At 34.9% G+C, this 13,631-nt stretch overlaps 1 protein-coding gene across 1 annotated transcript in view; it reads right to left on the bottom strand.

Moving 5' to 3' along the window:
- Positions 1-5,111: 5,111 nt before the first annotated feature.
- The window catches only part of LOC109081318 (tyrosine-protein phosphatase non-receptor type 18-like), a 35,552-nt gene continuing 27,032 nt past the window's right edge, over positions 5,112-13,631 (bottom strand). The window contains exons 13-17 of the mRNA XM_042729358.1: positions 9,758-10,074; positions 8,257-8,288; positions 7,769-7,802; positions 6,803-6,892; positions 5,112-5,644 (exon numbers count right to left, since the gene is read on the bottom strand). Coding sequence (XP_042585292.1) covers positions 5,571-5,644; positions 6,803-6,892; positions 7,769-7,802; positions 8,257-8,288; positions 9,758-10,074 — 547 coding nt within the window. The 3' untranslated portion in view covers positions 5,112-5,570. The remainder of the gene's footprint in view (positions 5,645-6,802; positions 6,893-7,768; positions 7,803-8,256; positions 8,289-9,757; positions 10,075-13,631) is intronic.

Consider the following 13,631-nt stretch of genomic DNA (forward strand, 5'->3'; position numbering starts at 1 on the left):
TTCAGTGGGATAAATGGATTAGTCTCCATGGAGACGGCAGGCGGGAGTTGTAGTATGGAGGTATCGCAGTCTTCACCCAAACAGATGGGCGGTGAGACGGCAGGGAGCAGATCAATATCCATGTGCTCTACTGAACACAGGCCTCCCTTGTCTGCTGACCGTTTTCTCACTGCGGACACTCGCTGAAAGAGATGCTTATGATCCCGAGGTCATCAAGAGACTGGAGGACACTAACCGCTTTCTACAGTCGCACTCTGATTAATAATCCAACAGATGATAGTGAAGCCATCTTGAAACAACAATGAAAGAGCCTCACAGAGTGTTAACTGACTGGCCTTCATGGGAGCTGGTAAATGCACCAACTGTTCTGATGTGCTAAGCTTTGATATGGACTGTGACAGTAGGGTAAAATTACAATTATAAACAGTTAAAGGAATATTCGGGGGTTTAAGTACATTTAAATGTGCAGTGCAACAAACAAAAAACTGTCAAAAATGTAAACGGATATACAAGATATTGATTAAACTGCCAGAATGTCAGTAAAGGTGTTTACATCCAGAGTAAAAAGAGCTTAAAGGACAAAAACTAAATATTTATGACCTTTACCAGATAAAACAACAAAGTATTGCACTGTAATAAACATTAAAACACACATTGTTGCCTACCACACACACACACACACACACACACACACACACACACACACACACACACACACACACACACACACACACACACACACACATATATATTCATTTATTTATTTTTGGACAATACTAAGTAACTGTATAAAAGTAACTTCTAAATAAATAATTGTAGGCTATATAATAAATGTATTCAAATAATTGCATATATAATCAAATAACATTGTTTTTAATAAATGCATATAAAATATTTTATTTAATTTGTTTTCAATATAATAATAACATATAAATTAGGTTCTTTAGAACTATTTGTGTTATATACATATATATACACACACACACATCACAGAAATAAATTATATTTTAAAATATATTTAAATAGAAAATTGTATTTGCTATTTTAAATTGTAATAATATTTCACAATATTTTTCTTTTTTTTTACTATATTTTTGATCAAATAAACTCCTATTAAAAAATTATAATAATCTTGCAGACCCCAAACTTTTGAACATTAATCTATATACAGCATTATTAGACAAAAAGCTATCTTAAAAAAATTGAAACTACAAGTATGCACTACTCCTAGTCTTTAACACTAGATTCTGACTGTTGACTGTTGACTAGACAGCATGACTGTTGTACACTTTATAGAACTGATACTATGCAAATTGGGATGCTGCCAGAAACTGTGATTGCACTGTAAAATTACAATAATAATTCACTCGAACCATAACGTCTGAGCCACTCTGCAGCGATGGTGTGGATAAGAGAGATTTTACGTTAAGATGGTTTGTTCACTGGGATGCTTGTGTGCTACTGTGGGGGCGTTCTTGGAGAGAGCATCTATGAGATGTTGCTGTGAGATTGCTCCAGGCCTGGGTTGAAAAGCCATGGCAGAAGGTCATTAGAATCTGGTTTCACATTAGCATGTGCTGAATGGGATTACCCAGCCAGAGGAGCTCAGAGGAGACCAACGCACACACACACACACACACACACACACACACACACACACACACACACACACACACACACACACACACACACACACACACACACACACACGCACGCATACTTACCCTACAGGCTTTAATGCTAGCAGAGCAGCCATTAGCAGAACACTAGCAAACAGTCTCTCCTCTCTGTCTGTCTGTTGCTGTTTCATTGTTATTTTTTTTTCCTACGAGTTTCTGTTCGTCTGTGTGTCCTCAGACTCCTCTATCGGGCTCTTTCTCAAACATCACATCACAAACTCATAAACACACACACACACACACACACACACACACACACACACACACACACACACACACACACACACACACACACACACACACACACACACACACACACACACACACACACACAGAGAGTTGGAGCAAGGCTGGAGTCAAAATATTCACTGCATGACTAAAAATGGAGTCTCTGTTGACGGCAACACCTTCAGAGAAAAACTCCCTCAGGCTAAAAACACATCTACAGGGATTTTTGATATAATAATCATGTTGTTTTTGTTTTGGACAGCTCTTTTACAATCACAGCAATGATCAAAGGCCTATTAAGTAGTTCACAATAATTTAATAGCTAAAAAAGAAACTGATTTCCCCATTTTATATTTTGCACACAGTATTATTATTTTTTGATTATATATATTCACACCTGTGTGAAAAAAATATGTACATAAACATGGCCTGGGGCCTTATATATATATATATATATATATATGGTTATTATAAATTGTAAAAATATTTACAAATTTTACGGTTTTGCTGCACTTTGGATCAAATAAATGCAGGCTTGGTGAGCAGAAGAGACTTTTTTAAAGGAGACATATTATGCCCCTTTTTACAATATGTAATATAAGTCTCAAGTGTCCCCGGAATGTGTCTGTGAAGTTTCAGCTCAAAATACCCCACAGATTATTTATTATATCATTTTGAAAAAGCCCATTTTGAGTGGAAGCAGAAACACGCTGTTTTTTTGTGCATGTCTCTTTAAATGCAAATAAGCTGCTGCTCCCCGCCCCCTTTTACAGAATAGAGCTGCATAGTGTTGTCAAAAGACCCAGAACTCCGGTGCCAAGTCGGTACTAAAAAAAAATGAAAATTTTACGGTACCAGGTTTTTTTAAGTACCGTTGGTACCGAGTCCCTGGTCAACCCGGTTCTTGATGCGCTATCCGAAAGGTGCGCAGATGCGCTCTCTTCATAAAAGCATGCACTGAGACATGTAGCGACATCAAAAGGAGGAAACACACCAAAATAACAAAACACTTTAAAGACAGACACCCAGATCAAATGAAAGAGTTCAAGCAGGTAAGTTTTAATGTGTTTTGACTTCGTTGAATAAACATGAGCACTGCACGTGTCAAAGTCGAAACCCGGTGCGGGTGTTTTTATATCACTGTATTTCTAAAGGAAACCGACTGTCTTCAGAAAATTATGTGTGTCATTTTCAATCTTGCCTGTAATGCCTGAGCAGCGTTTGTGAGCGCAGGCTCAGCGCTTATTTGATTACATCCGTTACCAGAGAAACCTCTATCTCTCCCACTCTACTAGCGCCTCCTGCTGGCAGAGAATGAATTTGCATTTATATTCCGCCACAAACAGAGTGCAAGGCTGTGGGAAACACCACGTTCTGTTATGAACATATTATAAAATATTTTAATGTGAATGTCAGATTGAAATTAACCCCGTTATAAGATTAGTTAATCGTTAGCATAACCGCGGCTAATGCTAATATAACAAGCATTAGAATGAAGTTTCTTTATTAACCATTTAATGCTCCTATAACTTTTATTAAGGTAAAAAAAACAGGAGGACATGATGATATTTACTATTTTTACACACCAGAAGCTTTTAAACGAATTGTGAATCTAAAATATCCGTGTTAGAGAATGTACAAATGGTTAACATTGTTTGTGTCATATCAGTCAAAAAAGCAGTTCTGGGCATTTTTTTATTTTTTTTAGCTAACTTAATTGTTATTCTTGGCTTTAAAATTCAAAAGCCCTTTAAAATTAAATATGTGCACAGTTTGGATTAAATGGAAGTATACTCAAATTTAAACTTCTGATATAGGGTTTTCTGAGTGCACACGGACAGAAAGCGGCTGTTACAGCATGTGAGTACTAAACTAAGTTCTCATTCACACACAGGTTTAGGTTAAAAACACACATGAGTTACAAAAACAGTCGGTTATGTCTGTGAAAGTATAGAGCTGGGAAAGAAATTACATGTTTATATTAGACCTGTGTGGCAGCGGTGTAATATACAGTAAATAAATCAATAAATCCACTGCTCTCTCGTCTCCTCTGAGGTTGGGACTCTAAACATTCTGGGATGTTAGTCTGTTTTGTTTTAGATATGTGTGTTAGTATGTTTTGATAAATATTTAGAGTTAGTAATTGAACTCATACACAGTTGTCACTTGTGAACTTCGAAATCAAAATGATGGCACCATGGGTGGAAACTTACAGATTAAGGGGCGGTAATATTATAATGAGATCCCTTTGCAACGTCACACAGGGAGCGAAATCGGAAGCGCTCGTTTTTTCCAGATGTTTGCAGAACCAAAACAAAGTTACCAGGTCAATCTTTTTCAAAGTTACCAGGTCAACCCAGTTATAGCACTTAAAACCTGAAAAAAGTCAGATAAAATCTTTAAAAAAATATCTTACTGTTCAAAACCTTTTGACTGGTAGTATATATATATATATATATATATATATATATATATATATATATATATATATATATATATATATATATATATATATATATATATATAAACAAAAAAAAGAAACATTATTACTATTATATTTATATGTGATTACTATTGAAAATATTATGATATTAAACTAAGTTCATTTATTTTACTGTTGTGAAAAAAATGTAACAAAAAAAAAAAAATTATGCATGTTTAATATGGTGTAAAGACCAGCAGAGAGCATCTCACAGCATTTCTGCATGATATTGCTGTAATACCATCCTGCAAGAATGATTCCTCATCAAAAACACGCATCCTGGAATGCTGCTAACAGGCCGAGCATCTGGGAAAACATGCACAGCTTAAGATTCCATTGATTTTCATGAGGGAAATAAAGTCGCACTGGAGTTTAGAGGGCAGGTTTTATGGTTTTATCACCGGAATGAGCGCTAAGATTGAACAGATAGTCCACACTGGATTTAGAACTGAAGGCTTAAACAGCACACAAAGTCATGTAATAAGATGTTCTTATGGCTAAATATCAAAAAGCCAAATTTATAGATGAGATGCGGCATTAATAATTATGCACATGTTATGTTGTCTGTAAATGTCTTTGTTTTTATAACCTGAGTGATCTGTTCTTTCTGAAGAGCAACAAGAAGAGAAACCACACCTCAACACTGCCCCCTATTGACAAACACATCATATCAACCACACTCCAGATTTTGAGTTAAAGCAAGGGCTCCTTATCATGAGAAATCATATTTTTCCTGATGGTTTAATGTAGTATGAAAACATTGAAAAGTCCAAAATAAACATGTACTGAAACTAAACAGCAATTTACTGGTGTCAGATGAATATATTAGGACAGATCACAACTCACATTTACATTGTAAACAACATCTATTAGGTGAAATTGGCGTAATTCCAAAAACATTAAATGACCCCTTTAAATCACATGCATTCTTGCATAAGCGTGCACTAAAAATTTTCAATATTACTTGTAATTTCTATTTTGCCACACAAATATACCAATAAACTACACTACTATACATTATCATAAATTTCTACAGTATTTTAAACAGTAGTACAAACAAAACTACCAGTAAAGGAAATAAATAATGCTTATTACCCAGTGTAAAAATAGCTGTGCATCTACTGAAACAGGCTACACTAGGTTAAGTTAATTTTTTACAAAACCTAAAACCTGCTGTAGTTTCATCTTTCTGGACGACTCCATTCGACCGGTGGATCTCGAGGGCCTTTGGGTTTCTTTATGCGACAGTTGAAACCTGAAGACAAACACAGGCTGTTTAAAATCACCAGGTGCATTGAGAAACACAAGATAACAGAGCACAGGTCAAAATGAATTAATATGGATCAAGATTGCATACACTGCCGTTCAAAAGTTTGGGATCACGGATCAGTACGATTTTTACTGTTTTTAAGTGAGTCTCTTGTGCTCATCAAGGCTGTATTTATTTGATCAAAAATACAGAAAAAACTGTAATATCGTGAGATATTATTTAAATTTCTAATATTGGTTTTCTGTTTTGATATACTTTAAAATATAATTTATTGTTGTGATCACAGTTGAATTTTCAGCATCATTACTCCAGTCTTCAGGGTCACATGATCCTTCAGAAATCATTCTAATATGCTGATTTATTATCAATGTTGGAAACAGTTGTGCGGTTTAAGGTTATTTTTTTTTCACAAAAAAAAAAAAAAAAAACGGGTTTTTTTCTGTATTTTTGATGAAATAAATACAGCCTTGATGAGCACAAGATACTTCAGTAAACAAATATGTAAAATCTTACTGATCCCAAACTTTTGAACGGTAGTGTAGATGTGTTTTTTGAGTGTTGCCAGGTGTTACTTTATTCAAAAATACACATTCTGTAATTATTAACATATCCTCACATGATTCAAAACCTGTAAGACTTTCTTTATTCTATGGAACAAAGATTTAGATATTTGGAAAAAAAAAAAAAAATATGACGTTTCAAAGTGGCATAATTTTTGTTCCACAGAACAAGACAAACTTTGAAATATGTGTGGCAGGTTTGAAAAGACATAAACAAATGCTTGAATACTGAAGATTAGACGTCTGTTTAAACCTCTAACCCTAAATATGAGCAATAGTATTACAGGCCTAGAAAAACACTGCTGCTACGTCTTTGTGGTTGTAAGTGTGTGGGTGTGGTCTAAAAAGTTTCTCTCTTGTGAGGCAGCAGTTTATTTATTTTTATTTACTAAATGACAAGTTAGCAATTCACATGTACACCGTACGATTTAGGCAGCCGTTCAACTTTTAGACAAACTAGAAAGTGTGATAGCATGGAGTTTTGTCCAAATTCTCGTCAAAAACCTATCCAAACATAAATGTTTATCTGCTCAGTACACTTGTGTACAGAATTAAGATTTAGTGTGCATATGGCGTTACTCACCCAGGACGCCTGGGGCAAATGGGCTGCTGGCGTCCTTGACAATGCTAGACACATATTCATAATCATCATCTGTAGAAGATTGGCTCTCAGCTGCAGAAACATGTTTAACAGCATTTAACAACTTAAAAACCAAACTCAGAGTATAAGAGTGAAACCAGCACTGATCTAACACTTCTTGTTTACTGCTGCTAGATAGTGTTGGTTGATAAGGAGCCTCCGGGGAACTGAAGCGACTCATACATCACCAACAACAGACACTTTTCTTTATGGACTGTATTTGAGTCATTTATTATCAGCACTAGGGGTTAACATTTACATTATCCTATAAGGCAGATGCTTTCAACCTTAGGAGTTGAGGTTAGATTTCTGTTAACTGTTTTGTATATCACTTTTTTTTTTTTTTTTTAAGTTTCGGAGCACAGTTATGTAACTGTAGATTAAGACTTTCATATTTATGGAGCTTGTCTTGCATTAAAAATTTTGAAAATACATTAAAAAGAATGCATTTTAGGCAAGAAACTGCAGAAAAACAAATATAATAATAAATAGCTTATAATAACAAAATATAATAAATAAAAATATAATTTGTTAATAAATGAAATCAGCTTTGAAATTATTTTCTTTTACAATTTTTTTTATATTCTTTTGTCTTCACTAGAACATTTTAAAATGCCTGTGGTGTGACCAATACATTTTTAAAAGTACAAATAATCCATGTAACTCTCAGTTAATAGTTCATAAATCATGTGTCATAATTATAGAAAAAGAAGGATTTTTTTTTTAATGTTAACCCCCCTCCCCCATTTAGCACAAGCATTTAATAATTGATCTTTCGTGGAATGAATCATTGAAACACGTTCTTTTTATTTGATTAAAAATAAATAATATTGATAAATAATGTGTAAATTCACACAGAAAAATCTTTTTCCAGATCATAGTAAATAAAACACATAACGGCGCACTTACTTGCACTTGGGGATCGTGAAAGAGAGCTGTGTGGCTGAGGAAAACACATTTCATTTAATTCATTTTAATGATATTCTTTGCAGATCTTAATCTGTCATTATCAGGGTTAAAAAGACCGTGATCATCAGTCAAATACACATTAGCATCATATTCACAGGAAATATTGAATCTGTCAGGTTATTTTTACTAAATGTACTGCCTGTAAGTGTGCGCTAAAGCTTGTTAACTTGTGAGTGTGATCTCAGCTAGAAGCCTCATATCACAGGATGAGGATGAATGTGATGTGAAACACAAACAAGAAAGTAATATGGCACATCTTCAAGTGAGCAGACATGAATTACAGGCCAATAACTGCATATAAGTGCATCATATATAAGATTAATATGTACTTAGCACTTTCATTTAACAACTAATATGCTAACATGAAAATGAACCCATCTGCCAAGCAAAAATGCCTGCAAACATCTTATAACCGAGAGAACATTTACCTGTGAATCTCTATTCATGGACCTCAACTCCCCTGTGAAAAAAGAAAATGAATGAAAATGATTAAAATTATTACAATTAAAAATTATTAATCATTAAAAATGTGTAATTTTTGTTTTTATATTTTGTAATGTATGTATAGTATTGTTCCAGTTACATCTAAATATGGAAAATGTATTAAAAAATATTATTTTTTATGATTTTGTTAATTTTTTGCATTTCTTATTTCCTATTTAAATATTAAAATGCATACATTAAGCCTCTTAGCCTGGTATGTAACGGATGTGTACACATTGTGGCGCCGTATAAAACATCTAACATTTTAGCTCAGTAAATGGCATGAATTTGGAGGCGGGACTATCTGTTGGTTGACCAATAGCAGATGGAGAAGAGTTTATGATTCCAGCTTGAAAACACTGGCATGGTTCAAAAAGGAAATCTAGCTTACTATTCAGTATGCACTGTATGCTACTGACTATTTCTATTTAGTGGCACCCCAGTGGCATTAGAAAAATGACACACTTCACCTGTTAGGAATCTGTCAACACTTTAAAAGTTCAAAAGAGGATAAAACAAAAAGAGAATTTTAATTCCCTCAGAGATATGGAAATACAAGCTTCAAATAACTGACTTTTCACAGATAAACACCAAACGAGAGGGCTCTGAATACCCTGCTGATCACATGAAAGAGAAGAACGTGAACAGAACAGAGTCATGAGAGGACAGTGAAGGCAGCAAGCAGAAGTTTCCAGAACTTAACTCTCATAAAACAATCAAGTTCCCCCTGACTAAAACGATCTTCCTTTTAGTGCACAGTTTGCATTTTTTGTCTGCTTTTATTTTCAGTTCAGCAGATTTTAGTCTAGCAGGCTTCCGTTAGCCAAGAGGTATTCAGACTTATTTACAGTATGGGTTCAAATTAGACCAATCTATGTTTTTATGTAACTGACTTAAAAATATATATAAAAAGAAAAAAAGAGACGACTAACTTGTAAGACTAGTGTAAGCATTTTATGCAACCGACCACAGGACAGTGTTGTTGTTAATGTTAACTAAAGCTAAAAGTATTTAAAAAAATCTGCTAATTTAAATAACACAAATTAAATATATAAGAAATAGATTTTAAAAAATTGGAAAATTAGAAATGTTGCCTTGGCGCCTAGCTGAAATCAGATAAGTTCCAAAAGTACTAAAAATGATTTGAAAATGTTGAAAATTAAAAAATAAATGAAAGCTACACACTTTTTTACATTTACAAAAAAATTATTAAAACAAACTAAAATTAAAATAAAAACAGAAAATATAAAATGCAAGCTAATTCAAAATATTAATAAATACTACAATAGTAAATAAATAATACTACACCAACACTGGATCAGGGTGGTTGCTAAGTGGTTATTCCCTGGCTACTTAATTTTTAACTCGTTGTATCATCCCCCATTTAAAAACAAAGAATAAAAAAAAAAAAAAAAAAAAAAAAGAAGCCAATCAAAAGTCCCCTACCTGGCAATAGCTCATAACCCTCATGATCTGTCTTTTTGGGTGCCAGTCCTCCTCTCTGAATGGCTGTCAATGATCTGTCGTAACCCGGTGAGGTGGGAGAGGGCAGGACTGACATGGGCCTGCTTTTTGGTTTGACTGTACTATAGACAGCATTGTTCTTGCTTTTCTCTAAATCAGCATTGTCATAATGATGGACAGTGTTGGTATGAGAGGCAGAACCAGGAGGCTGTAATTTGGACTTGTTGACGACCGCGTAAGTGTCATTCATCCTGATCTGAGGAAGAGGATGAGAAAGCCTGGACTTGAGAGGCGAATTTCTGAAACCAAAAACAGACAAATACATATGTAAGTCAGGAATAAAATTATTTTTATTTTATGTAATATTTTAGAAAATAAATTTTAAATAAAATATATTTTTAAAAATTTCAAATCAATACATATTATTCATTAATTATATTAAGGGCAGCATAAAGTACACTTAAATAAAGTACAATAAAATGGAAATGGAAATGAAAAATAAATATACTAAAATGTATTTGAAATACATTTATTTCATGTTAAATATTTATTTATGTATAAATATTTATTTCTTTGTATACTTGAAAAACATTTACATCCTTATGTACTTAATAAAAAAACCCTGCAATTGTACTTTTAGTACTGTATACTAATCTGGCATACTTAAAATCTGCTAAATTGGAACAACTCATTTTGTACTTATTGCACTTTAATTATGTGGAAGTAGTGCTTAAGTCCAACTAAAGATATACTTGAATGTGCTAAAGTGGAACTATTTCAAGTATATGTAACAACTGTTTGCACCAATAAGAATTTTTAATTATTATTTGTGTTGTTGATTTTCTTAATTTTTTGTATGTGCAACTATGGATGTTATTTGGACCAGTTAGGTTTGACTATGGAGCCTGTAAATAACGTAAATAAAGGCTTGAGCCAATAGTATTCAGTGTTTTCTTTTATATACAGTATATATATATATATATATATATATATATATATATATATATATATATATATATATATATATATATATATACACACACACACACACACACACACACACACACACACACACACACACACACACACACACACAAGCTGGTTATTTACTATAAGAAACGGCCAATGTTAAAGAAGAGGAAAATAACAGTAAAGAAAACAGTATACCGCTATCACAGTGTACAAATGTCAGATTATACAACAAATACAAAACCCTACAGGTGCACCTTGTAAACACTAAATATATCTATAAGTATGTAAGATCAGTTTGGTAATTCTTACATCACAATGTAAATCAATTAAGTTTCACAGAGTCAACCAAGACCCAATCCAATGAAATCTTAGTTTCTTCCACAGTCAAATTGTGTCAAATCAAATAGTTCCTTTCTTTAGACTCTTTAACTTCAAAATTCAGTTAGTTTTGTTTTCCATCAGTCAGTGGAAAAAAAAAAAAAAACAGTTCAAAGATAAATCCGTGCCACATAACTGGGCATTAAAAAAAAAAAAAAAAAAAAAAAACAGAAGTAGAGAATTTCCCCGTACTTTCAACTGTGAAGATGAAAAGAAACAAAAATAACAATAACAAGTAAGCTGAGATTCCACCTCGTATGGCAGAAAACCATAGATTCACGATGAGAAGCTTATTCAGTCAATTGAGTGACCAGATCCGTGGGGGCTCGCCATCAACTGATTTCTAGAACTTTCAGTACCACCGCAACAAAAACCTGACCAAATCCATGTCAATAAATGATTTTATGAATATTTTATGACAAATGGTGATCTGCAGTCACACCAATCTGCGTCAGCTCTACTCTGCCACCCTTTTACAAAATGGAGGATTCAACTCTCCCTCTGCAGGGGAGCACATTATCGGTAGAGCAGACTTAAAGGGCCAGAACCACTTTTTTTCACATACATAATGCAATTGAATACAAAGACATTTTTTTTTCACCCAAAAGAAAACACTTCTCTTTCTTTTGTGAATTTAAAGAAATTAAAAATAAATAAAATGAAATAAATCACTGTTATGTATTGTGTGTGTTTTATCTTTTTAATTAATTTTCAACTCTTTCTGTGTGACTTAATCACCTGTGTTAAACCCTCCCCACCAGAATCTATGCAGGTCCCATTGCATTAGCTCTTACTGGCTGGCATGTGACTGGTACATCAAAGGTTTAGGGTAAGGATGTTGTAAGCCAACTACATTTAGAGAGTTAGTGAAAGTGGTGGTAAGGCCATAAAAAGTGCTTGGGCAACCAAAACTAACGGATTGCCCAATTCTCTATACTGCAATCTCTCTGGTTTTTCCTTTTTCCTTTGAGAGCGTCTCATTGAACATTCTGTCTCTTGAGAAGATTCACGCTTCTCAGCATCAGACGAACTATCACCAGGAACATTTGAAAGTGGTGCCCTAGTTTCCTCTTCGGGGTCATCCTTGACACTCCTTTGCTTTTCCTCAGCTGAACATTTAGGCAACGCTTCACTCAATTCACCTTCCAACATTTCACCACTCTCTGACATTTCATCCGATTCATTCTGCAAAGTGATGACTTCTCCAGTCAATTTTTCCTTGTGTGCATTGTCCAAGCATGCCTCTTGTCCTGCAGGATCCATCACGGTAGGTAACTTCTCATCACCTGGAGCTGCAGAAGGCAATTGAGGATCACATTACACAGGAGGACCCAAGGCAGGTGTTAAGATACCCAATGCCTCTTCATGAAATTCTTCATTAGTAGGAATTCTTATCCAGTATTCTGGAACCTCATTCTCCATTGACTTTGCAATATCGTCTGCACCATCCCCGTCGGGATCTCCACCACTAACCTGTTGACGGGTTGTAGGCCTTGAGGAAGGATTTGGTGGATTGGACGCCTTCTCGTTTGCTACAGCGAGAAATCCACATGGGAGCAGAAGGTCCAGATGCAAGGTACGTAATGGTCCTTTCTCCTTCAGATCTTACTGTATGTACTGGAAGCTCACCAACCCGATGTACCACAATGTAAGCAAATGGCTCCCATTTATCAGCGCACTAATGTTTTCCCCGCAAGCGAATCTGCCTCACTAAAACTCGATCACCAACTTCCAAAGTAGAATCAACAACATGTCTGTCAAACCTTATCTTGTTTCTTTCAGCATTCGTGAGTGCGTTGCTGGTGGCAATTTGATAGCTCTCCTCAAGTTTCTTTTTCAGTTTTAACACATGTTGGGAGTGTGACAGTCGCTTGCTGGTGGTAGGGAGACCAAAAGCTAGGTCGATGGGAAGGCGGGCTGCCTTCTTAACATTCATTTGTAAGGGGTGAACCCTGTTACTTCATTTTTCATACAATTGTATGAATGAGCGAGAGGTTTAACGAAGTCACACCAGTGAACTTTTTGTTCATCATTCATGCTACCTAACACGTTCAAAAGTGTCCTGTTAAATCTTTCCGCAGGATTACCAGGTGGATGATAGGGCGTGGTTCTTCCCTTTTTGATTCCAGAGATGGCACACAGTTCTTTTATAGTATGTGACTCAAAATCACGACCTTGGTCACTGTGTAATCTTTCTGGGAATCCGTAATGGATGATGAAATTGTCCCATAGAGCCTGGGCAATGGTTCGAGCCTTCTGATTGGCAGTTGGTATTGCCACTGCATACTTGGTAAAGTGATCTGTTATCACAAGTATGTCTTTGAAATTGCTTCGATCCAGCTCCAAAGAAAGAAAATCCATACACAACAACTCTAAAGGTCGAGTTGTCCGTATGTTAGTAAGTGGAGCTGCTTTCTATGGAGGAGCTCTATGGACCACACAACGAGGACAAGTCTTAATCTTTTGCTCCACGTCCCGTGTCATTTTTGGCCAGTAAAATCTGGAC

This window comes from Cyprinus carpio, chromosome B8, assembly GCF_018340385.1.
Source record: "Cyprinus carpio isolate SPL01 chromosome B8, ASM1834038v1, whole genome shotgun sequence".
NCBI classification, from domain to species: domain Eukaryota; kingdom Metazoa; phylum Chordata; class Actinopteri; order Cypriniformes; family Cyprinidae; genus Cyprinus; species Cyprinus carpio.